The 26,592-nt window shown below is 38.0% G+C and overlaps 2 protein-coding genes across 3 annotated transcripts; both read left to right on the top strand.

Annotated features, from left to right (window-relative positions):
• The first annotated feature begins 1,875 nt into the window (after positions 1 to 1,875).
• LOC113536189 (serine hydroxymethyltransferase 1 (soluble)) lies at positions 1,876 to 9,447 on the top strand. The gene is made up of 12 exons (XM_026930018.3): positions 1,876 to 2,189; positions 3,523 to 3,615; positions 3,706 to 3,851; positions 3,950 to 4,065; positions 4,152 to 4,312; positions 4,431 to 4,512; positions 5,356 to 5,568; positions 5,683 to 5,799; positions 7,073 to 7,195; positions 8,522 to 8,638; positions 8,880 to 8,990; positions 9,080 to 9,447. The coding sequence occupies exons 2-12, from the start codon at positions 3,526 to 3,528 to the stop codon at positions 9,250 to 9,252; spliced, it is 1,449 nt and encodes a 482-aa protein (XP_026785819.1). The 5' UTR covers positions 1,876 to 2,189; positions 3,523 to 3,525; the 3' UTR covers positions 9,253 to 9,447.
• Positions 9,448 to 12,999: 3,552 nt separating this feature from the next.
• Positions 13,000 to 22,996, top strand: LOC117595723 (serine hydroxymethyltransferase, cytosolic-like). 2 transcript variants are annotated; one of them, XM_053228658.1, is made up of 13 exons: positions 13,000 to 13,042; positions 16,527 to 16,608; positions 17,333 to 17,426; positions 18,649 to 18,782; positions 18,883 to 19,004; positions 19,086 to 19,246; positions 19,762 to 19,843; positions 20,035 to 20,247; positions 20,330 to 20,446; positions 20,672 to 20,794; positions 21,871 to 21,987; positions 22,211 to 22,318; positions 22,398 to 22,996. In XM_053228658.1, coding segments are annotated over exons 1-13 (1,527 nt in total). In that variant the 5' UTR covers positions 13,000 to 13,041; the 3' UTR covers positions 22,571 to 22,996. The 2 variants fall into 2 exon arrangements, with proteins under 2 accessions (XP_053084633.1, XP_053084634.1); XM_053228659.1 differs by lacking the exons at positions 13,000 to 13,042; positions 18,649 to 18,782 and having other exon boundaries at positions 16,594 to 16,608.
• Positions 22,997 to 26,592: the final 3,596 nt, after the last annotated feature.

The following is a 26,592-nucleotide window of genomic DNA, read 5'->3' as shown; positions in this document are numbered from 1 at the left end:
TATATATATATATATATATATATATATATATATATATATGTGTAATATATATATATATATATATATATATATATATATATATATATATATATATATATATATATATATATATATAGTCAGATGGAGTGAACCATAAGCTGAGTGAACATAAAAAAGATAACTACTTTATGAAAGGGAGGCATCAGGATTTTATTGACATTAAGCAATGTAATAATGTATTATCAACAGTGAGTATCAGTACACCATCACAATTCCTTCTTATTATGAGATATACTATCTACGCAGGCTCTCTGTGTATACCTCTCTTGTTGTTAAAGCCCTCCAGAAAACTTTATTTGCCATCTTCATTTTTCTTTATTAATGCATAGCCTTCTGCTAACCTCAGCCACCATAATCATGAGATCAGTACATTCACCAGGGTATATCATGTTTGATTAACATATTATGAGAGCATTCTAATAAAGTGACATAACGTTCATTAAAAAAAACACTGACCACTATACGTTTTTGTACAGGACTTTTAGGAAATAAAGAGAAATGGAACATGTTTTGTGGACCATATTAATTTCTTGAAACATAATCATCATGTTATGTGTAGTTAAATGACATCTTAAATACACTATACAGTATTTCCAAAAGTTTGTGACCCATCACATCCCACATTAGAGATGCACTATATGTCCTGCTTGTTGAACTTCTCATTCCAGATTTATTCCTCCTTTTGCTGTTATAATAAGCTCTTCTGGGAAGGCTTTCCACTAGATTTTGGAGCATGGCTGTGGGGATTTGTGTTCATTCAGCTACAAGAGCATTAGTGAGATCAGGCGCTGATGTTGGTGAGGAGGTCTGGGGTGCAGTCGGTGTTCCAGTTCATCCCAAAGGTGTTCAGTGGGGTTGAGGTCAGGGCTCTGTGCAGGACACTCGAGTTCTTCCACTCCAAACTTCTCAAACTATGTCTTCATGGAGCTCGCTTTGTGCACAGGAGCATTGTCATGCTGGAACAGGTTTGAGTTCCAGGTTTTAGTTGAAGGGAAACTGTAATGCTGCAGCATACAAAGACATTCTATACAATTGTGTGATTCCAACTTTGTGGTAACAGTTTGGGAAAGAACCACATATGGGTGTGACGGTCAAGTGTCCACAAACTTTTGGGCATATAGTGTATCTCCTGTAGGCAAATAACCTTCGTGTGATTCGACAGCGCGGGAAAACGCTCATGTGACTTTGGGGGGCAGGGACTCTGAGTTTTAACCACGCCCCTTCGTTTGGCGAAAGAGGATAGGATAGTGGACGGGGAACATAATAGCAATATAACAAATATTTTTGCATGTATATAGAGATGAAATGCATCAGAGAGGCACTTTATTCAATTTTCGTCCATGACTTCCAGCCGGAACTATATGTAAGCAGCACAATGCGAACGGACGCAATTGCGTACGGACCATGGAAAGATTTTTTTTATCCGACTCGTTAACTTTTTATGAAGAATCTTATAAGACAGAAATTCAGAGAAAAGTGGTAACCAGGTGTCAACTTTACACAAACTACAAGTTTGTATAACGCCTAGAGCTAACCAGTCGGATAAAATAAATCTCTTCATGGTCCGTACGCAATTGTGTCCGTTCGCATTGTGCTGCCTATATATAGTTCCGGTTGGAAGACATGGACGAAAAGTTAAAAAAAAAAACAGCCACCATACTATTTTTTCTCCAGTGCATTTTGTAGCTCATTTCGAGCATTTCATCTCTATGATTATAGATGTATAGAATATTGTTATAGTTATAGTTTTTTTAAAATAGCGTATTTTAGCGGGAATGGGTGTCATTGGATACTGCTGGAAATAGACAAAAAATGAATAAAGAAAGAATATTTTAACTTCACGAGTCTCAGAAGAATATTGAACTCAGAATGTCTTTTTAGAGTTAGGTTTACGACGGTAGTCTGCTTGATTAAGAAGATAATTTCATTGTTGTTGTTTTTAAAGCCAGGATTTAATGATTGACAGGTTGCCTCCTGGGAGATAGACCCGCCCCTCAGTCGAGGTACCGCGTGCACCGACATTATCCTTATCTGGTGGGAGAGGAGAGCTCAAGAGCTCTCTCTAAACTTTCCTGGACTTTGAATCCTGACCTTATTTGCGTGAAAAGCACATATAATCCCTGCAACTGATTTCCCTCTCAGTGGCAAAGGTAAGATCTTTCTTCCATTGTTGTAATATTGCTTAAAAATGTTTTTATTTTGGTATAATATTCATAAACAAGCAAGCAATATAGCACTCATATCACAGATTATACAGGCAATGCTCCCTAATACTAACTGTAGGTCTTGAAACTGGATTAAATCCATGTGCATGATGTTAGCAAAGTTACCATAGGGTAGCCTGCTGCTAACCGAGTTTTGTATTAAGTAGATTTATTAACATGTGGTTAATTAATATGTTTTTTTTTTTTTTTTGCTATATTATGAGAACTGAGAATGCATTCACTGACCATATTTCTATGCACTACCCCTGGTTTAATGAATGGCGTGACGTAGACAGCACGCCTGCTGCAGTTGCATCATGCAGAAGCAAGGCCATGTCTGATCAGAGATCTACTTATACAGCTCACCAAACACTCAATTTTTACTATTATTTATTAATATTTTCACTATCAGTCCCTGCAAAACAATGTGAGCCGCAGAAATCACTCCATCGCCAGGAGGAAACTCTATCATGTTGTTGATGGGGATGCATTTCTGCTAATCATAAAAGAAACTTTGCCAAACTATTTAAGTGAGAAGTTCCTGTCTAGACTATCTGGCCAAAAGTTTGTGGACACCTGATCATCATATCCATACGGTTCTTCCTCAAAGCTGAAAGCACACACTTGTCTAGAAAGTCTTTGTATGCTGTAGCATTACAATTTCCCTTCACTGGAACTCAAACCTGTTTGAGCATGCCGATGCCCCTGTGCACAAAGCGAGCTCCATGAAGACATGGTGTGTGAAGGTTGGAGTGGAAGAACTCGAGTGTCCTGCACAGAGCCCTGACCTCAACCCCACTGAACACCTTTGGGATGAACTGGAACACTGACTGCACCCCAGACCTCCTCATCTACTGTAACATCAGTGCCTGATCTCACTAATGCTCTTGTGGCTAAATGAACACAAATCTCCACAGCCACGCTCCAACATCTAGTGGAAAACCTTCCCAGAAGAGTGGAGCTTATTATAACAGTAGAGAGGGACTAAACCTGGAATGGGATGTTCAACAGGCAGCACATATCAATGTGATGGTCAGGTGTCCACAAACTTTCAGCCATAGAGTGAAGATGCAGAACTTCAGTCACAGCAAATCTTGGAAAGTTCAAAAGATTGACACTAATTAATCCTATTGGAATTCCTTTAGCATCCTTCTTCAACTCCTAGAAGGTATATTTAACAGTTGAATACTGGTAGAATGCAGAGAAAACATTCAAGATTGTGTCACAAGCCTTTGAGAACCTACTGTACTTTGTAATTTTAACTTGTATTTATGCAAAGAACATGGCACACAACGGTTGTTGCATTGACAAGGATACTTGGGAGTCTCACAACAGGATGCTGCAGGAAGCACTCAGTACCAATGATCCTGAGGTATATTACTGTGTAAACCTACTGTTTTAATATGTTGCATCAAAGATAAGGGTTAAACAAATATTCCGTTCGCATCAAACATGTCAACAGGTATTTGAGATCATTAAGAAGGAGAAGAAGAGACAGACGTACGGTTTAGAGCTCATTGCATCTGAGAACTTCACAAGTCGTGCTGTTCTGGAGGCTCTGGGCTCGTGCATGAACAACAAATATTCAGAAGGATATCCTGGCCAGAGGTAAATCTGCCATATTTAAATGTCTAAAGATATGCAGTATTTATTGTATATTGTATGTTGTAATTCTAAACATCAGCTCTTGGCAAAAATATCATTAGATACTATGGTGGCACGGAACACGTGGATGAACTGGAGCGTCTCTGTCAGCAAAGAGCATTAAAGGTTTATGGTCTTGACCCGGAGAAATGGGGTGTGAACGTGCAGCCTTATTCTGGTAAGTAAATTTGAATATATGTTGTTTTGAACACTGGCCTTGGTCTGCTGCGTATCAGTGGTTACTCATGAACATGTTGTGTTCAGGGTCACCTGCCAACTTCGCTGTGTACACAGCAGTAGTGGAGCCTCATGGGAGGATCATGGGTCTGGATCTCCCTGATGGTGGTCACTTGACCCATGGATTTATGACGGACAAGAAAAAAATTTCTGCCACCTCCATTTTCTTTGAGTCAATGCCATACAAGGTATCTGTTCATTTATAAGACTTAATGTTGCTTAACTTTGGGTACCTTGAGTCCTCTGCCTGGTAAATCATAATATCATTATCAGTAGGATGATTTACGTTACATTTTTTATTTTTAGGTCAATCAAGAGACTGGTTACATTGATTATGACCGACTAGAGGAAAATGCTCGTCTCTTCCACCCAAAATTGATCATTGCAGGTTTGTGTTGTTGCTGCAACATTTTAAGCTGGGAGATTTAAGAAAGACATCCTGGTTATTTTATCACTATTTTAACAGAAAGAATTCCATAAGTCTTATCTTTATGAGAAACAGGATTCAAAAATCTAATGTGATATGATTTCAATTCAATGGTGCCTTGATACGATACATTTCTGATACAGCAAAAATAAGCATTGCCTGTATGTGTGCCTTAGATTTCCCTTTTCAATTGATTAAAGCAATTATAAAAGGACACTAGTTGAAACACTTGTTGTTGATATGTCGTTATTATTAAAAATGAATTATGACGGAGTGTATGAGTGATCCATTCAGACTCTTAGCAGCATATAGCGAAGAACAATAACTGTGCGTTAGAATGTAACTAAATGAATCATTCCTGAGCTTTCACTGAGGTGGTTCATAAGGTCTCAAACACGGAGCTTTTCGCACAGTCACGCAGCTCTCTTTTGCCCCAGATGTGTTTTTGAATCCTGGGTTCTCTGAAACTGAATATGGATTTCCCAGTTGCTGTGATGATTTCTTTATCGCGGGTTGAATCAGTGAGGAACGGCTGGTTAAATACAGTGTTTGCTTCAACTTCCTCCTTGCTGCTGAACGTAAAAATGCGTGTAGCCTCTCCTGATTCGAGATAAAGAGAAAGCTATTGTGTAGGCATTAAGTTTAAAGGTTTATTACACTTCATGTAATATAAGCAGCGTTTTATGATGAATAGCCTGCTTTATTATACCGAGTGTTAGAGCTTCATATGTAACAAAACTACACGATGCGTCTCATCATTACTGCCCGTGTACACTGAGTTTCTTCTGGGTCTTATTCTCATAGGGACCAGTTGCTACTCGCGTAACCTGGATTATAGTCGCCTGCGGAAGATAGCAGATGAGAATGGGGCTTACCTGCTGGCCGACATGGCACACATTAGTGGGCTTGTTGCAGCCGGCGTGATTCCATCCCCCTTTGATTACTGTGATATTGTTTCCACAACTACCCATAAGACCCTGAGAGGCTGCAGGGCAGGGATCATCTTTTACAGGAAAGGTTGGTTCTTTGTGAATGTGGAAAAAGATCAGATTTCGCAGTGATTTTTTTCTTTTATTTGCTGTATTTTTGTGTGTGTGATCAGTCTCAGTGTTTGAACGTGATACTCATTAGGTGTGCGCAGTGTGGATGCAAAAACAGGGAAGGAATCTCTTTACAACCTGGAGAGTTTGATCAATCAGGCTGTGTTTCCTGGGCTGCAGGGAGGACCTCATAACCATGCCATTGCAGGTAACCAATTTTGGTATCTCCTAACCTAAAGATTACATTCTGATCAATAACTCTGATGATAACTCTGACCAGCAGTGCGAAGGTATTCCATTTTGTCTTGTTGTATTTGTTGAATTTTTAGTTTCTAAGGGTACGGTGTCAGAGAGGACACAGTATAGTCTTTTATTAGTTTCGGAGAACTGGCAAACACGACATCTACTTCTCGGATTGTTCTCCTTATTGTATTTTTAAAAATTTTACTAAATGTTTAATTTTTTTGTAATATTTCGTAATACTTCGTAATATTTCAGAAGCCATACAGAATCAGTCCTTTATCCATTGCACAGTTATATATAATGTATAACCACTAGGTGGGATAATTTCATGTACTGGCTTTAAGTTAAACCGTTTTTGCATGATTGTTGTGTATTATTGTAATGAATGCTTAAATTCAGCAATAAGTCTATAACAATAAATGTCTTGGTTCAGTTATCATTCAATTTTTTTTTATATTTGCGTATTCAAAAAAAAAAAAAAAAAAAGGAAGACATTTTCATTTTCAGTTGCAATGAAAGATTGCATTCCAGTTCCACTGATAGATACAAACACATCGATTGTTTCAATTTTACACATCAATTAAGCAATGGTTATTTATTTATTGATTTGATTTGATCTCCTTATCTACCTAACGTGATCTCTGTAGAAAGCTAGGCAAGTTAGCAAAAAGATTTCTACATTTTTCCTTCAAGTTATAAGCAGAACACCACTTTTAGTTTAAAAAAAAAAAAAGTTTTTTTTTTTTGTTTTGTTTTGTAATTTTTCCTGGTTTTCCCAGAATTCAGGCACAGCACCATCCGACAGGTTTTTCCCAGACAGTCACATATATTTACTGCTAATATAAACAGCTACCATTTCACCAAAGAGATCAAATATGGGTTAGAAAATAGGGGTTGTTCTTCTCAGCACTGTATCCAGCTAAATAGGGGCATCGTTTAGATAATTATGGCTCAGATTACAGCTTGCTTGTATGTAATAGCTGTCCAAATATACAGTACATTACTGTGTCACAGATTAAAGTGTGTGTTCAGATCCACCTGTATGAAGAACACAAACCATAATTTGAGGGGAAAAAACACTTTCATCAATTGTTGAAGAAATCAAAATAAAGTACATCAGCAATCTTGGTAATTGATGTGTTTACAGTTAAAACAAATTGTTTTGATTTTCCAATTAAAATGCAATTTTGTTTAATGGATTGTAGTAAAAAGTTTATTTTATGGGATTTGATGAATAGGAGTGGCTGTAGCACTGAAGCAGGCACTGACTCCAGAGTTCAAGGTCTACCAGTTACAAGTGCTGGCAAATTGCAAGGCTTTGGCAGCGGCTCTGATGGAAAAGGGCTACAAAATTGTCACCGGTAAGCCTGATGTCTATCATTTACTAGCAATCGCAAGGTGTATTTTATTTGCAGAGATGAGCTTGTCATTGCAGAAGGGCTGACTAAATTCCCCTGGACTAGGTATTGCACCACTATTCATTTTTAATAGTTGACCAGCAGTTCAAAAATAGTCAACTGTTTGTCTTTTCTATAAGTAAAGCATAATTAAATGCTGAGAAACAGCAAAGAATGCAGCAAACTGCACTTCAGTTAACATATACAGGCTACAAATTACCTTTCCAGGTTTAATGTTTTTTTTCGGCTGCATTGCGAATGACGACACTGGTGCAATAAACGTGCAAAATAATTAACTGTGTATCATACTACACTTTAGGGATGTATCTATTCTTAAAATTCACTCATGCGAACAGCTTGGTGGCTCAACTAAAATGGTTGATTCTGGTGCTGAGAGCATACAGCACGGAAACTCATGTCAGCAGAGTCTTCCTTATAGCTCAATGAGCGACCTGGGATGAAGAATGCAGTGCCTACAGCAGGGCTGATAATGACCCGGGAGTTGAAACTCAGTCGCAACCGAAAACGAGTCTGGATCTAAACTAGCTGAATGGGACGCTCTCCATCAAATTTACTTTTAAAGGACAACGAATATAACTCTGGGAGGAATTCTTAACTTTATCCAAAGTGCTATGAAAGTGATAATGTTCCAGTAAAGAAAAAAAAAGTGGTTTCTTAGTGTAGTCTTGCACAAGGTTGACTGTAGAATAGGCTTCAACTAATCCAACTTCATCTAATTTCCAGACTGACTATTGAAGTACAGTATATTTTGTTTTCAAAGCAATGGACAGAACAATGTATACTGCTCATTTCATTTCTTTACTATGGCTTACCTGCCATCAGAATACTTATAAAATGATCCTCTTAAATGGAAAGACCTTTTTTTTTCCTGTGGTCATACAATGAAAACGTTTAGCAGAACCCTTTTATGTAATAGTCTGTAATGACCTTAGAGCAAATCCAATTATGTCAGGTTATAGTACAAAAGTCAGTCCCTGTCACAGTTGCAACTGTCACATGTCTCACAAGAACATCTGGTGAGTAAATAGTTTCAAAAAAGCCTTTTACTAATGGGAGTAAATTCATAGTAAGTTCATAGATAAGCCTTTGTCCTTGTTTGATTCACTTACCACATTTAAACGAATCAAACGTTTACCTTTTTTCCCTATGAACCTTTTCTCAGCAGAAGTTTTAATAAAATTGAAAGTTGAGAATTGTGATCTCCCTGAGAGCAAACGAATAAATTCAATTCATTATTGGCTAATTATCTGCATCTGTATCTGCTTTCAGGTGGTTCTGATACTCATCTAATCTTGCTTGACCTCCGTCCAAACGGAACTGATGGTGGAAGAGCAGAGAAGGTGCTGGAGGCCTGTGCTATTGCTTGTAACAAGAATACCTGCCCAGGTGACATCCTATATTATAATCCGGTTTTATTTTTGTACATCAGAGAAAGCAGAATGAACGTATTTGCATAAATCAGGTCTCCTCTTGTTATGGGAATATTGTCTGTGTTTTACTGATAGAATAAATTGCATTAATTGCATTATGAGTACACAACAGTTGACATTTAGGCACGTGCTCATACATGCACCCTATAAAAAAGCTGAATAAGAAGACCCATGTTTTATGATTTTATATGTTGCAGGTGATAAGAGTGCCTTGCGCCCAAGTGGTCTCCGTTTAGGCTCTCCTGCTCTCACGTCACGAGGACTAGTGGAGGAGGATTTCCGCCTGGTTGCAGAATATATTCACAGATGTGAGTTAATTGCATTTTACAGTATAATATTATTTAGAAAGGTAAGTATTGTAATTTTAAACAACATTGTAATTTGTCTCTGGTTTTAGGCATTCAGTTAACTGTGGAGATCCAGACAAGCATGAACCCCAAAGCCACGTTGAAGGAGTTCAAAGAAACATTGGCTCGGGATGAGAACTATCAGAAGAGAATAACAGAAATCCGAGAGGAGGTTGAGGCTTTTGCTGGAAAATTCCCCATGCCTGGACTGCCTGAGCTATGAGCCCATTCCTCATTCTCTGTTCTTGTACCTGAGCTTTAACTGCAATATCCTATGAAGTCTTCCACACATTTTATAGTGTGTATAGATTTGCTTGCGCATTGAAATGTCTGCTGACCAAAATTAAAAAAAAATAAATAAAAAATACAGTGAATTATATATGACTCAGGTGATAAATAAAAGCAAATTTAACAGGAATTTGTCTTACAGTGTTTTACCTAAGGAACAGTTAAGTATGTTTTTTTAAGTATATTGTTGTTGCTGTTGTTATTGTTGTTATTATTATTATTGTTATTATTAATTTATTAGTTAAATAATTCATTTATTTTGAAGATGTTTCCCTTCTGTAACCTCTAAATTGTTTCTGTTTTCAAATCTGTTGACTTTTTGATATTACATACCTACTGTACTTTAAATTACTGCCTGTTTAGTGCACTACAGGTGTGCAGCAGGACGGGGATCCTGCGGGACCCGAACAAAAAAGTCAGGGAATCGGACGTTTTTTTATTAGTCCTATGAAGCTTGAAGGACAAATATAAGCCACACTGAGAAAGATGTGACCGTATTGGACACTTCGCAGTGTTCGCATGGCTCTTCGCATGAATGACACTTTGCACACTTGGCACTGCGCTTTACACTTATCAGGTTCATTTGTACATATTGCTTTCTTGGTCAGGCTTGCTGTGGTTTAAATGACTCATTTGTTTATATTTTGATGAAATAGAAAGAAATTCATTAGAAATTATTACAGGCAGTTACGAACAAAAATATCTATGGGTAGGACTGGTCAAGAGTGTCGGAGGGAGCAGACGGGATTGGTCAGAGTTCGTTCTGGAGCAGATGGGAGTGAGATTAAAACATACAGTCCTGTACACATCTCTGTACTAACCCCTCACACTACTACTAACTAACACTAACACCTGTCTTTCTGTCCCTTATATTATTGTTCTGTTTAACTATTGTAACAATTTGGCCTTGGTCCTTTAGATATGAAAAATTGCCATTCTATTTATGACCTTTCTTACTTTAATCCAAAACATTGCAATGTGTTGTTGCCACTCAGATCACATTATCTCAATAACTTATGCGAGCCTTTTCAGTCAGGATTCCAGCCATTCCATAGCATAGAGATTTCCTTAGTTAAAGTTATCAGTGACTCATTCTGTCTGACTCTCAAACTCATGACATTCTCATTTTATTACATTTGAGTGCAGTTTTTCACACAGTGCGCCACTGTATTCCTTTAGAAAGGCTTTAAAGGAAGCACTTCCTTACTTTCTCTGGCTATACCTCCAAAATCACTGTCATATGAGGGGTTTCTTAGGACATGGCTCTTGTTCTCTCTGATGTATCTTGCATTGTTTCAATTTTAATTTTCACTTTTATGGTGAATTCAGATTTCTTTCAAATTTAGCACACATTTCATCCAAACCCCACCTCTGACCCAAATTATTGCCTGTGTACCTGAGGTAAAACCTGAATGACAACTTAGGAGATACAACAGAGTTCTTAAAAAAAACTAAACCCGTAAGGCTTTAGAAACAAAAAAAATAGCAAACCTCAGAAGCAGAGGTAGGAACCGCAAGAAGGCAGTAAAGCAAGGAATGGTGCTGGGATTTAAAGACATGACCTCCTTTTCTGTAAAGCTTAACGTTAAGTCAGTGGTAGAAGTAGCTGAATCAGTGCAAGCTAGTTGTGGTGTCACAGTGGTTAAGGCTTTGTTCAAAATTCAAACCTCAATGTTCAAATTTATGTTCAAATTTGAGCACTGCCTAGCTGACATATTTGGGCAAGACCCTTAATCTTTAGCTCAGTTGTATCCTGCATTAGCCAAATGCGCAAATGTATTGGCTTGTGTGTTATTTTATACAACATTAAGATATTACAGTACTTTAATGTAAATATGTTTTGCAGTTGTTTACTGTAAATTTTAGAGTACTTTACTGGCAACCCAAGATGCTTCAGTGCCTAAGCATAAGTCAGTCAGGTTTTTCTTCTAGTTCTGCCAATTTAGGGTCTAAAACATAATGATTTATGTTCTGCCACTCTGAGGTCATAGGGAAAGCTAACACTTCACAGTAAAGTGTAGATTAATGAAGCAGGATGGTTCTTCATGCAGTATGCAGTGATATTTTATAAAAGATGTACCTTTTGGACTATTTGGGGAGTTTTACAAAAGCAATCCACACGTGCACACACACTCCTCTACAAGACAGATTCATATAGTGTTGCTGAGTGTGTGCTCTACTGATCATTGTTAAAATGGACTTGTGAGCAGTTTATATGTCACTGAGATCTTCGTGGATATGTGACTGGACCTATCCATAGTAGAAGTTTTCCTGGATGGTGTGCTTTGTTGCAGCTCGTGTTGCTGAAGTGCATAGTGCAGACATGCATGTGATACTTGGGATGCAAGGAAAATGCAATGACTATTTAATTAATGACGTTCTTTCTTCCAAGTCCCTTCACTTTAAGCTACATGGCCTAACATTGTAGCAAACACTTGACTTCTCTACCTTATGATTTCCACCAAGACTGGCTAGCACTGAAACATTGCTCTAGTCTAAAGATAAAACATTGTGTACTTGCTTTTTTCATTTTCTGCAAAGTTCCAACATCGTTCTAAAATTGCACTGCTTGCGACACGGGTACATAAATACATACACTGCATGAGAAGAGCAACTTGTTACCTGTCAACCTCTTCACGTGACTCAATCATGACAGTAAATGTTTTGTTTTCTTGTTACACAACTGTAAGGTGTAATGTGTATGCAATTGTAAAGTGAATTAAATGTAAAGAATGTAATCTGATGTGTTTTGATGGTCACAACAAAACAAGCAAGTGTGGTGTTTTTTAATGTTGTTAATAAATTGTTACTTTAAATCAACTTTAATTTGGTATAATGTTTTATAGCTAATTAAAGTTGATTAAATGTTTTCTAGTCTGTGACTGGACTGTCAGGAAAAAGGAGGGGAGGTCAGTTGGGTAGAAGATAAGGAATGTGACAGATAAAATGTTGGATGAAGCTATGGGAAGAAGAAAAGCAAGGGAGAAGGAACGAGGTAGTATGAACAGTCAGATGGGTAAAAGAAACAGAAGTCAGGATGGTGGAGGAAGTAAAGTGAGAATAGAGAGTGAAATGATTATCAGGAGGAACTCAGGTGAGGAAGGACTAAAGGGACTCTTGAAATTTAAAGATGGACATTGTGGTTGGGAAGGTCAAGAAGGTCGATGAACTTGCAGACAAACTGGCAAAAGCTCTTTCCTCTCCTCACCTCTACTCTCTTCTCCTGCTCTCCTCTCTCTTCCTCTGCTCTCCTCTCTTCCTCTCCTCCCCCTCCTCTCCTGCTCTCCTCTCCTCCACTCCTTTCCTCCTCTTCTCTTCTCTTCTCTCCTCTCCTCGCTACCTTCCCTCTCCTCCCCTTGCTTCCTCTCTAAGACTAATAAAGAGTACTAAAGGTACTCTTGAAATTTAAAGATGGACATTGTGGTTGGGAAGGTCAAGAAGGTCGATGGAGTGGCAGACAAACTGGCAAAAGCTCTTTTCTCTCCTCTCCCCCTCTTCTCTCCTCCTCTCCTCTCCTTCCTGCTCCTCTCCTCTCCTCTCCTAATAAACCTACAAATGCTGGTTGCACACTAATTTCTTTAAGTAACTGATAGATGGCGATATGCACAAGTATGCAAAACATCCAGAAGTAGAATAACAGGAAAATGCAGTTTCTGTGAGTTCCTGTAAATGAAAGCTGTGCTGCAGATCTTACACAGAGCCGTCACCGTCACCCAAGGAAAAAAGTAAGCTATATGTCCATTCACTTTTTATATTTAGGAAAACGATAAGGCATGCAGAAATAAACACATACTGACTCACTGACATGCTGACATTTACTGCAGTAAAGTTAGATTTATTATCAGACACTTGGGGATTTCCAGTCTGTAGCGCGCGAGCTGCAGCCAAGTTACTATTAACTGCAGCGTGACCTGGAGTTATTATTCATAATAACAACAATATTTTCCAATTTCCTGTTCTCGCGCAGCTGAAACTTTACATATGACTGCTCTAAAGCTGCTTTTTATTTTAGTTTTTTTTTTTTTTCAGGATAAAAATGCTATTCAACGTTTTCCAAATAAAAATTCATAAAAACTCGGTAACATCCCAAAGTAAAGAGTGTAGTTTATTCTAGAGAAGGTGCATAATAGTGTCACTACCCAGGGACACTATCATTTGTTTTGCTTCTCCATTCGGAACTTGTGGACATATCTTCCAAAAATAGATAGAAATATTTTTAAACAATCACAAACATTCTGAAAGATATAAAGTGTCCAATCTAACAGGTGTCAGGAAATCTAGACAAGGAGCATAATATTGTTCATCTTGCAGAAACTTGCAGGAAGTCTTGATGAAATGATGTAATAGCAACTGCTAGGCCACTCTGCTATCTCCAGTCTGAGCAATTATTAATAATTAGTATTATTAAAACAACATCCATTACATTTTCTTTACAGTTGTAAGGTTATATCCAGGTGTTTGTAGAAGGTATGTATTCACTGCAAAAACTGACATTTAAGTGAAAATATCTTGAATATAGTCAGATTTATGTAGCATTTCCTATTATAGGATTACAATTAACCAAATATAAGTTTATTAAACCTATTTCTAGACATGTTTACTCATTTCAGGTGTCACATTTTCTTGTTCTACTGGCAGATTATTTTGCTTCTTTCTAGAAATAAATGCTTAAAATGAGCAAAATTATCTGCTAATAGAATAGTATTTCAAGCATGAAATTAGTAAAAATGTCTAGAACTATAGGTTTTATTAATCTTATATTTGGTTTGTTGTAATAGGAAATAGTAGACTCAAGATATTTTCACTTGCTGTCATTTTTTGCAGTGTTGTTTTTGAGCAATTGTTTATTATTTATTATTTTTATTATTTATAAGTAAGCTAATCAGTTTATGTGTGTGGATGGAATGACTTGCATTTCGTAGCTCCCATGCAGCAAGATGCTGCTGAAATCAGGCATTAATGTCACTTTTTATGGCCATTTAATGTCACTCTTTAGGAACTTGACTTGATTAAACAGTTGTAGTTGATTACATATGATGTAGTCTTGTAATAGTTTATTTTGTGCCTTATTGACCAGAAATCCCCAAAAGTCTGAAAATGAAATTAACTTTGCCACAGTTAGGGACCGTGGCTAAAGTGCGGCAAAAAAAAGAAGAAATGTGTGAAAAGAGTGACATTAATGACATTCCTGATTTCAGCAGCATCTTGGGAGCTATGAAATGCAAGCCACTCCAACCACACACATAAACTGATTAGCTGAATTGGAAATAATTAGAACAGAAGCCCAAAAACAATTCATACCTTCTACAACACCTACTAATTGGGCATATCAGATTAGATATGGAGATTAGAGAGTGTCTGAGTTGTTGCTATTATACCATGTCAACAAGATGTTTTCTGCAAGTTGAACAATATTATGACTCTAGATTATATGACACCTGTTCATTTGAATGTTATATCTCTAGATTATTTTAGTGAGTTTTAAAAAATCTATTACTGGAAGAAAAATCAGTAGCTTCTGAACAGATAAACTGTTCCAAGACAACTTGCACAATATTATGCACCTGCTCAAGAATGTACTGCAGCTCTCACTTTGGTGACTTTAGCTAGTACTGAATTTTAATGAATTTTTATTTGGGGGAAAAAACAGCTTGGACAATATTATGCACTCTCTCTAGAATATACTACACCTCTCAGTTTGGTGACTTTAGCTAGTACTGAATTTTAATGAATGTGTATTTGAAAAAAAAAAAAAAAAGTCAGTTTCTTCTCAAGGGTTGCCCATATTGCTCCAAAATAACTTGAACAATATTATGCGTCATTAACTGAGTTACGTTCACTTCGCTAATGTGTCAGCTGAAAGTAAAGACAGGAAAATTGTGAAACAGTTTGCCAACAGCCACAAAAGCAGATCTACTCTGTTTTAACTGTTTGTCTGATGCTGAATCACTGTATATATCGGATTTTATGTGCGTTTGACTGAAGCGCCATTGCTTAGTTTTACACTTTAAAGGTTTTAACTGTTAAACTCTTTGTCTATCTGATTTTATGTGATTGATATGATTTGTTCTGTATGTTTTTTTTTATTTAAATGTCAAATTTGAAAGAAAGCTGTTTTATGAATTTATTCAGTAGGAGAAATAGAAGTTGAAAAGATGAATCCGTCTCCAATAACATAAGAGGTTTGATACGTAGAAATGAATTTAATTGGATGTACATTTTAATAAAACACAGCTATTCAAAAAACATTATTTATATATCATTGTTTAATGAAATCATGGAAGGCATATCTCATGCTTTGTGCATAGCCTCTCATTTGTCAGATGAGTCTCTTTTTTGTTAGCAGTAGCCTTTAAAATAATGTTAATAGAAATTCTTGCATTACCATATACTGAGACAGTGACTGATCATTATTTATTGATGCCCCCCTGGGTTCCCTCTGTGCCCCTCCTGGGCCACTTCCTCTCTTAAAGGCATTTTCTGGTAAAGAACATATAGTTTTCACATTGTAGTTTACTATTTGGTTGAATATATTTGTTTCAGACTTAGACACATTTTAATATGAAACAGAATATATTCGCTTGCCAGCTTTTTCTTATTGCTGTTAAAATGTGAGTTCTTCTACACACACAGCAGTTGTATTGCCTCATAGCATGATATTGAATGGAGGAAGGGTAAGAGGCCATATTCAAACATCAAGGCATGCGTGACTGCTGCTTATATTTACTGCATTTCTGATGAAAGATTTGTGCTTTTGTTCAATTGAGCATCTTGGCTGTTATTATTACCCAAACCAGTATTAAACCTCATATTATGGTAAATTGATGCCTCTGCAGACAAATCATAAGATGGTGCTTGTGGCAGTATCAAAGTGCTATTTCAAAGACTGAGACTTTTGTTAGAATGCCATGTGCAGACAGGTGACATATTAAAGGAAAAACAGGTGGCTCTGTTATACTATGGGAGTCATTTTGCCAGCATGGGCAAAGGAAAGCAGGAAAGGTCACTAGAAATTAATACATTTAATGAAGTCTCTCTCTCTCTCTCTCTCTCTCTCTCTCTCTATATATATATATATATATATATATATATATATATATATACATACATACACACATGCATTTGCATCTTCATCTAAATTTATTATAACTTTAGAATACACAGTATATTAAGGTGTTTGTGTGTGTGTGTGTGTATGTGTGAATAAAGTGAGCACAGTTGTAACAAAAATCATAACCAGGATTTCAAGCTACATGAAGGGTTATCCACAGGACAGATTACACCATGCCATGTGAGTACACACACACACACACACACACACACACACACACATAAATATATATATATATATATACTACCTTCATTTCATTACCAAATTTCAGAATTGTAATAATAAAACATTATGTAATAAAAGAATAACTTCTACAATAAATAATAATGCTATACACATCTAACAACTTATATGTGGCCATTACCATTGAATTCAATTTTATTTGTGTAGTGCTTTTTTTTTTAAAAGGTATCTTAATGGTAAGCACATTTGCCTGACATCTCCAAGGTTGGGGTTCGATTCCCGCCTCCTCCCTGTGTGCATGTTCTCCTTGTGCTTCGGGGGTTTCCTCCAGTTACTCCGGTCCCCCCACCCCAGTCCAAAGACATGCTTTTTAGGCATTGATTGGCATCTCTAAATTATCTGTAGTGAGTGAATAAGTGTTTGTGCGATTGTGCCCTGCAGTGGGTTGTTCCTCAAGTCCCCTGGGATAGGGTCCCCGTGACCCTGTGTAGGATAAGCAGTATAGAAAATTGTTGGATGGTTACAAAACAATAATGTTACAAATACATTTTGGTTAATTTTTACTGAAGGTTTTACTGATTACTGAAGGTACTGTAACAAATTCTTTAGACACATTATTTATTATTTGTGCACAAAAATTGCCTTGTTTGGAATCTGGAAATTTAAAACCTACAGAAATAAAATACTTAGATTTTACATTTTGTTATTTTCTATCTAACAGCAAGAGCATAGAAAATGTTTATTACTTTGACAAGAGTACACGGGAGTCACATGACCGTATGATGCAGGAGCCTCTCAACACTAATGATCCAGAAGTAAGTTACCATTGTAAAAATTGTAGTAATTTGCTAATTTTATGCTAATCACATTATTACATAATATAATTAGCAGATCAGTTCTTTTTCACCCCTCTTAACTTCCAGAGATGGTCAGAATCAACTGAATACCTCCTTGGGCATGTGTGCATGATTTGCAATAAATGCCTTCATCATACAGTCATATTTACCCTTCTTCTTTTCTGACACCTATGTTGCACCTCATGTACACATTAAGAAGTTATCTGCTTAGGTGCATGTGACTACCGTATGGCAGTGCCAAGTCCCACAGCCTAAACAGCTTGCTAGTAACGAACGCCCAGAAACTCAAAGCCCAGAAAGAAATCCACGTTACTTTCTAGGTGAATTAAAGACCTGGTGGCAACCTGGTTATTGGCCAACAAGAAGGCTCTTTTAAAAAGCATTGTCCTCCAAGCTGTATGATCTCCTGAATCATTGAATTTCACTGAACACACAGTATGTCCCTCACCGAAGGACCAGACCATTTGGGACATACCCACCCTACTTGACCACAGACACACATTCAGTCAGACTGCATGTGTGGTAGTGGCATCTGTTGAGAATGCTAGGATGGCAGCCACAGCAATGATTCATCTATGTATGCTAGCGCTATAGGCTTTTCAGAAGTGGGTAATCAGCCTTTAAGAAGAGGCAGTAATAAGCCCTTCAATTCCCTAGTAGCCCCACATGGAAGCTTCCCCTTGTGCTGGCGAACCTTAAGACCCCTCCTTACAAGCCTAAGTAGGATACCAAACTGAAATGGTAAATAGTGATCACCTTTTTTAGTGATCACTTTGGCGCTCATTACTGAATACCTTTAGGGTCCTTGTAAGAGGAGTCCTGTTCCATACGACATTGTTGAGATACATTAAACCAGGCAATTCTCAGCATAACTGGCAGTTCAGAGGGCTGAAATAGAATACTAGTTACATATGCAATTAAGGTGAACCCAGATATCCACCAGGGTTCCTTGTCAATCAGAACTGGTGCCGGCTCAACAGGAAGGTTTCAGGGAAATATGGCTGTATGATGCAAAAATGTATTACTAAAACTGAAATACCTCACTATGTGACTTTGTAGGAAGGTCTCAGCATGTGTGCACATGCTGACAAGTAGGTATCCAAGTGATTCATGTTGCACCTGGAGGATGTCCATAACTAGCATTTTCAACAATTAAAACAGATTAAAAACCTGTCAATAGGTATTTAACATCATTCAGAAGGAGAAGAGGAGACAGACATATAGTTTATCACTTATTGCATCTGAGAACTTTACCAGTCGTGCTGTTTCAGAGGTCCTGAGCTCGTGCATAAGCAACAAATTTATTCAACAAAGGTGAAACTACTTTTTTATAGATGTTTTATGGCATAATGTTCACTTCTTTTGTTTTACATTGTATATGTTACTTTTAATAATAATACCTTTGCAAAAATAGCTTTCGATACTCTGGTGACGAAGACAGTGTGGATGAACTGGAGCATCTCTGTCAGCAAAGAGCATTGAAGGTTTATAGACTTGATCCAGAAAAATGGGGTGTAAATGTGCAGCCTTATTCTGGTAAGTTTATATATTTGTTTCTTTTTGAGAAGGTTACTCTCAGAAACACTGAGGTTACTCATAAACTCATGTTCTTTTCAGGATCATTTGCCAACTTTGCTGTGTACACATCAGTAGTGGAGCCTGATGGGAGGATCATGGGTCTTGATCCCTGTGATGGTGGCCACCAGAGCCATGGATTTATAATGGACAAAGAGAAATTCTCTGCCACCTCTATTTTCTTTAAATCAATGTCATACAAGGTATTGTTTATTTGGCGTTCATTTGTAAGGCTTAATTATCCTGATATACACTATATGGCCAAAGGAATATAGACACCTGACCATCACAGCCATATGTGGTTCTTCCCCAAACTGTTGCTACAAAGTTGGAAGCACACAATTGTATAGAATGTCTTTGTATGCTGTAGCTTTACAGTTTCCCTTCACTGGAACTAAGAGGCCCAAACCTGTTCCAGCATGACAATGCCCCTGTGCACAAAGCGAGCTCCATGAAGACATGATTTGAGAAGGTTGGAGTGGAAGAACTCGAGTGTCCTGCACAGAGCCCTGACCTCAACCCCACTGAACACCTTTGGGATGAACTCACTCGACCTCACTAATGCTCTTGTAGCTGAATGAACACAAATTCATGGGGGCCACACTCCAAAGTCTAGTGGGAGAGTGGAGTTTAGACGCATACCTTTGGCCATATAGAGTATTTTTTTATATCATTGCCATGGTAGGTGCATTTTATTCTAGCTTTTGAATATTTCTAGGTCAACCAAGAGACTGGTTACATTGATTACGACCAACTAGAGGAAAAAGCTCGTTTATTCAAGCCAAAACTAATCATTGCAGGTAAGTGTTATTGCTGAAATATTCTACCAAGGAAAATCACTTAGCGATTAGACAAACAATCCTATCTGCTTTCTAGGACACACGCTGTGCTTAGATGTTTTTGTCCTTTTTGGTTAAGGGGAATTATTATATTTTTTCCATCCATAATTTGAACATCATACCTGTCATCTGCCTGTGTCTTATTCTCATAGGTACCACCTCCTACTCGCGTAACCTGGATTATAGTCGTCTGCGCAATATAGCAGATGAGAATGGGGCTTACCTGCTAGGTGACATGGCACACATTAGTGGACTTGTTGCAGCTGGATTGGTTCCATCCCCCTTTGATTACTGTGATATTGTTTCGACCTCCACCTATAAGACCCTGAGAGGCTGCAGAGCTGGGGCCATATTTTACAGGAAAGGTTGGTTCTTTGTGACTAAGGAAAAGGTCAGATTTGATCTGCTTTATTTTCTGTGATATCAGCTAACAGTTCTACCTTTAAGGTGTACACAGTGCGGATGCAAAAACAGGAAAGGAAACTCTTTACAACCTGGAGAGTTTGATCTGTGAAGCTGTGTTTCCCAGGCTGCAGGGAGGACGTCACAACCATTCCATTGCAGGTGACTAGTTATGCATTTTTATCTCCTTTTTTAATCCTTCCAGGTTGTCTTGTTGTTTATTAAGTGATTATGATTTTAAGACCATTTTTACTTGAGTCTGTGGGAAATATTTCTATTGCATTGCCTCCTGTTAAAATATTATCGTGCACTTTTAAACTTTCAAAATAAACTAATAGACAAATAGTTTCTTGGAAATTGCATATTATTCCTGAATTTTATGCATAGGACTGGCTGTAGCATTGAAGCAGGCAATGACTCCAGAATTCAAGGCTTACCAGGTACAAATGCTGGCAAATTGCAGGACTTTAGCATCTTCTTTAATAGAAAAGGGCTACAAAATTGTCACAGGTGAGTTTTATGTTTATCACGTCCTACATAGCAGAAACACATTTTATTAGACAAATCATTGTATGCCTTGCATTTTGTACTGTGGTCATTTAGCAACAAAATTTTAGTAAAAAACATTACTGCTTATGCTTGAGTGATGCAACAAAATCTATATATAATCCTTACCAGTATAGAAAATATGAGAGATCCCAGATATAATGACAGATTTCACAGACAGGAACCCCAACCCCCCCGACACACACACACACACACACACACACACACACTTGTTGTGCTAATTGTCTGCATATAAATATTGATCATGTCCATTTAGCTTGGCTGATATCAGTCTTTCAAGCATGATGTCAAGATTTTCAGGGGGGACAGCAGTCAATAAGATTTTTTGCAATAGTATTATTTTATAGTAGGCATTGACATTAGAAGAAAATTCACTCAACAAACTCAAGTGATTATATCAGTTACTATATCCTTCCTGGTGGCTTGAACCAATCTGTCCATTTTCTTCTGACCTCTCTCATCAACAAGGTGATTCTCCTTCTCACTCAATGTTTTTTGTTTTTCAAACCACAAACTCCAGAGACTGTTGCGTATGAAAATCCCAGGAGATCAGCAGCTTCTGAAATACTCAAACCAGCCTATCTGGTACCAATATCCATGCCACAGTTAAGGTTACAGAGATCACACATTTTCTTCATTCTGAAGTTTGATGTAAACAGTAAATGAAGCTCTGCGTGATTTTATGCATTGTGCTGCTGCCACATGATTGGCTGATTGAATAACTGCATAAATGAGCAGGTGTATAGGTGTTCCTATTAAAGTGGATGCTGAGTCTATGTACTGTGTGTCCTATATAGATTAAGAAGAGAATTTTGACAATGTTTATATAGTATATAAAATTATTTTATTTACATTAACAACAATTCCAATTTTCCATGATATGGGCTAAGCATTTTCTCAGAATATTTTATGACATTTATAAATTTGCCAGGGAAGAACTCTGAATAATAGGCATTGTCGAATTGTCTCATTTATTCATCTGACTTAATCTTATCAGTCGTATCTGCATCTGCATTCAGGTGGTACAGATACTCACCTTTTCTTGCTAGACCTTCGTCCGAATGGAATTGATGGAGTGAGGGCAGTGAAGGTGCTACAGGACTGCGCTATTGGCTGTAACAAGAGCCCTTGCCCAGGTGCCACTTGATGATTATCCCTAATGGATTCATTTGTTGTTTGAAAAGTTTGGATGAATTAGATTTTTTTTTTTTACTGTCCCAGCACTGTATCTGGTTAACACAGTCTATAGTCCATCATAGACATCACAGGCTATTGATTTTTAGCAGATTTACCATAATGAGCATAAAAAATTATTGCTTGTTTCATAACTTACATACTGTATCATCTTCTGTACTGCAGGTGACAGTGCATTGCACCCCTTTGGCCTCCGTTTAGGCACACCAGCCCTCACATCACGAGGTTTAGTGGAGGAAGATTTCTGCCAAGTTGTAGAATTACTTCACAGAGGTGAGTTAATTGCATTTTGCAAAACAAAACCATTTAAAAAGTACAAGTACTACAATAATATTTAACTGTATTTCATTAGGCATTCAGTTGGCTGTGGAGATCCAGATGAACATGAACCCCAAATCCAGTTTCAAGGAGTTCAAGGAAACTCTTGCTCAGGATAAAAACTATCAAAACAGAGTACGAGAAATCCGAGATGAGGTTGAGGCTTTTGCAGGAAAATTCCCCATGCCTGGAATGCCTGAGCTATGAGCCTAATCCTCATTCTCTGTTCCTGTATCTGAGCCTTACCTTTGCTCAGAGCTGTGAAAAACCCACACATTTTATAGTGTGATTTTATACAGTTCATGATGCTGGTGGGAAATTTTAGTGACCTTTTGATATTTGGAGAATATAGAATGTTCAACCCGGTATCATCTGGCAGAAGGTACCAGAGCATCTGTGCCACCACCACCAGACTCAGCAACAGTTTATTACTATTTATTACAAAAGTATTATAGTTTATTACAGTATTATTATAAACAACTGTATTTATTTTCCTGCACTCGTCTCACACTGAATTTACACTTAATGTAGTTTTGTGTACTGTAGTTTTGTGTACGTAATGTTGCACCATGGTCCTGAAAAATGGCATTTCATTCCAATGTATACAAGCTATATAGAGAAATGACAATAAAAATCCACTTGAATTGACTTGACTTGACCTGAACTGAATCGAATCCATCCAGTAGTGAATCATTACACCCCTATTAGGTACAGTTTAGTCTTTCTTTTTCCTTACATTTATACGTAAACATAACTGTAGCACTTAGTATATGTGGAGGACTGAGCATGGACCACAGGAGAGAAAGGTAAGCTGCACAAGTGTCTTTTATTTACAGGTGCAGGAAGGGTAAGTGGGGTGCCGGGTGGTAGTGCAGGCTTGGTGCTGGGTGAAGGGGTCGCGGGTGTCCCTGAAAGGGGCACGGCACAGGAGAGGTTGCAGTGCTGCTGCGGGACCCAAGGGGCTCTGCGGTTGGCAGACGGGCAGGTTGGCGCTTTGTCGTCTGCAAGGTACAGAGACAACTGTCTGTTTTACCCATACCACAGGCCCATTTTTTACTCTCCCATCTTCTCAAGGAGGGTAGGGAGCTGCCGTGAGGAGTAGAGTGGAGTAGAGAGAGGAGTGCTTGCTGGTTTATGTGTGCGGGCTGCCGGCCCATCGTCACAATAACAGACATACTTTCTTCAATTCCTCAACACAAAGGTTTTATCATATATTTCATCAAAATATGTCTGACTCCTACTTATGCTAATATTTCCACCAATCCTTTCTGTCCCCATCTGTAACCTCTACAATGTGCTTTTATGCAATCAATTCTAGTGGTTCACATTTGGAACATTTCTTACTTACTCACATACTTACTTATGTACTTGCTTACTTACTTACGTACTTACATACTTATTTACGTACCTACTTTTATGCAATCAATTCTAGTGGTTCACATTTGGAACATTTCTTACTTACTTACTTACTTACTTACTTACATATGTAATTATGGGGCAATTCAATCCAAGCATAGAAAAACATGTTGAACTTGATGCCACCAAGAAGTCTAGTCCTTGTTACTATTTGTATGTCAGAACTACCCTTAAAATATACTTCAAATGTGAAGGAAGCTGTTGAAGAAAAATTTCAGACATTTGAACGTGCTGTGACCTGTTTGGATCAGTTGCAAAATCAAATCAGTTCATCTGCTAGTTACAATGATAATTCCATATAAAGCCTCCAAACAGGTAATCACTTGTTCTTGAGATATCACGCTAACAAAAATCTCAGACAGACACACAGACACATTTATGTATGGACGGGCGGGCAGAATGATGGCAAAAAATGTAAACGGCTATGAACATGGGTCTTGAGTTCCTGACCCTGGAGGTATAAGCAACATTTTTGTATGACAAGCAGGAAGGAAGCTATTCAAGAAAAACTATTTCAGCCATTTGACCTTGCTGTGACCTTAACACTGTTTGGATCAGTTGCAAAATCAGTTCATCTGCTGGTTACAATTATAATTCCATATAAATCCTACAAACATTCAACCACTCGTTCTTGAAATATCATGCTAACGAGACTCTTGGATGGATGGATGGACAACCCAAAACCATAATGCTTCCCCTAATCATTGGTGGAGGTATAAAACGTTAATGTTTGTTGCAGGAAAACTACTCCAAAACAATGAGCAGTAAATTAAAAGGTTCAGCTATAAACAATGCAGGGCTGGAACGGACTTCACTAACTGTACTCAAGTATTATTTTGGCATATTTTTTATTTGAATTCAATTCAATTCAATTTTATTTGTATAGCATTTTAACAATGGACATTGTCACAAAGCAGCTTTACAGAAATAAATAGATTCAGATTAAATTACACCAAAATAAATTGTAAAAGTGTGAATTTATTCCTAATGAGCAAGCCAGAGGTGATGGTGACAAGGAAAAATTCCCTGAGTCGATATGAGAAAGAAGCCTTGAGAGGAACCAGACTCAAAAGGGAATTGTGCAACCAGTAAATTCATCACAGTTTTCACATGAAGTCTAGTTTATTAAACCTATCCACTGTCCACTGATGGAGTCCTGAGTACAAAGCCGCTAGTGGCAACCGCAGCCCCAAAGCCACCACAGCAATTGCAGTCCCAAGCCATCACAGTACAACTCCCCATATGAGATCCCCAAGCCATCTCCACGGCCCCCAGGTGGCACCATCCCCAGCAATCTCAATGGTCTTCAGGCCGTCCACGTGGGGCCACCCCCAGCAGCAGCAAGCGACCTCAACCGATGAGAACTCCAACCAGAAGTAGGGCATCAGGATGGATCAGGCAGGTCCAGAGAGCAGAAGGGATCAGGATCACTGGTATCTCAGGAGTAACATGTGTAGCTCGACAGAGAGAGAGAGAGAGAGAGAGAGAGAGAGAGGGAGAGATTGTTAGGTAAGCTTTTGTCCCTTAATAGTTAAGGACAATGTACTTTGCATGCAGAGTACAAGCACGGACTCCGGCAAGACTAGCTGTGAAAGCGTAACTAAAAGGGAGAGCCAGAAGGTAACACAGACATGAGGGCACCCTTAGAAATAAGGCAGCCAGCCACTCCACTGTCAACAAACCTGAGTGAACGCGTGAGAGTGGGGGGGCGACAGCATCCAAACATCCCAGTTCACCACAACACTCTATGCCTGTGAACTTTCCAGATCTACTCCTTTACCTAAGAAAAAACTATTCACAAAAGGCTTGACTTAACAAATATGTTTTCAGCCTAGACTTAAACACTGAGACTGTGTCTGAGCCCCGAACACTAAGTGGAAGGCTGTTCTATAACTGTGGGGCTTTGTAAAAGAAAGCTCTACCCCCAGCTGTAGCACGCAATATTCAAGGCACCAACAAATAGCCTGCACCTTTTAACTGAAGTAGGTGTGGCGGATCATAAAAGACCAAAAGTTCACTGTGGCCCCAGACCATTCAGTGCTTTATAGTTCAATAGTAGTATTTTATAATCAATATAAAATTTGATTGGGAGCCAATGCAATGTGGATAAGATTGGGGTGATGTCATCATATCTTCTGGTTCTAGTAAGACTCACGCTGCTGCGTTCTGGACTAACTGGAGCTTGGTTATGCATCTACTAGAGCATCTAGACAGCAAGGCATTACAATAATCCAACCTAGAGGTAACAAAAGCATGAATTATTTTTTCTGCATCGTGTAGTGACATTATATTTCTTAGCTTAGCAATATTTCTGAGATGACAGAAGGCTGACCTAGTAATATTATCTACATGAGCTTCAAATGAAAGACTGGATACAATAATCACACCAAGGTCCTTTACTGCTGCACATGAAACAGAAAGGCCCTCCAGAGTTATTATGTAATCAGAAAGCTTACTTCTAGCTGCATGTGGTCCTAGTACAAGTACTTCTGTCTTGTCAGAATTAAGTAAGAGAAAGTTAATAAGCATCCATTGTCTAATGTCCTTTACACATTCGTCAACTTTATTAAGCTGGTGTCTGTCATCTGGTTTTGCTGAAACATACAACTCTTTCATTAGCATAACAGTGGAAGGTAATACCAAGTTTATGAATAATTTTGCCCAGAGGTAGCATATATAAAGAAAAGAGCAGTGGGCCTAAAACAGAGCCTTGCGGAACACCAAACTTTACCTTAGTATGCGTACAGAATTCACCATTTACATCTACAAACTGATAAAGATCAGTCAAATAAGACCTGAGCCAGGAGACGGTC

This window comes from Pangasianodon hypophthalmus, chromosome 23 (assembly GCF_027358585.1).
Source record: "Pangasianodon hypophthalmus isolate fPanHyp1 chromosome 23, fPanHyp1.pri, whole genome shotgun sequence".
NCBI classification, from domain to species: domain Eukaryota; kingdom Metazoa; phylum Chordata; class Actinopteri; order Siluriformes; family Pangasiidae; genus Pangasianodon; species Pangasianodon hypophthalmus.
Note: the sequence above shows the minus strand (reverse complement) of the source record. Positions and strands in the feature narration are given on the sequence as shown.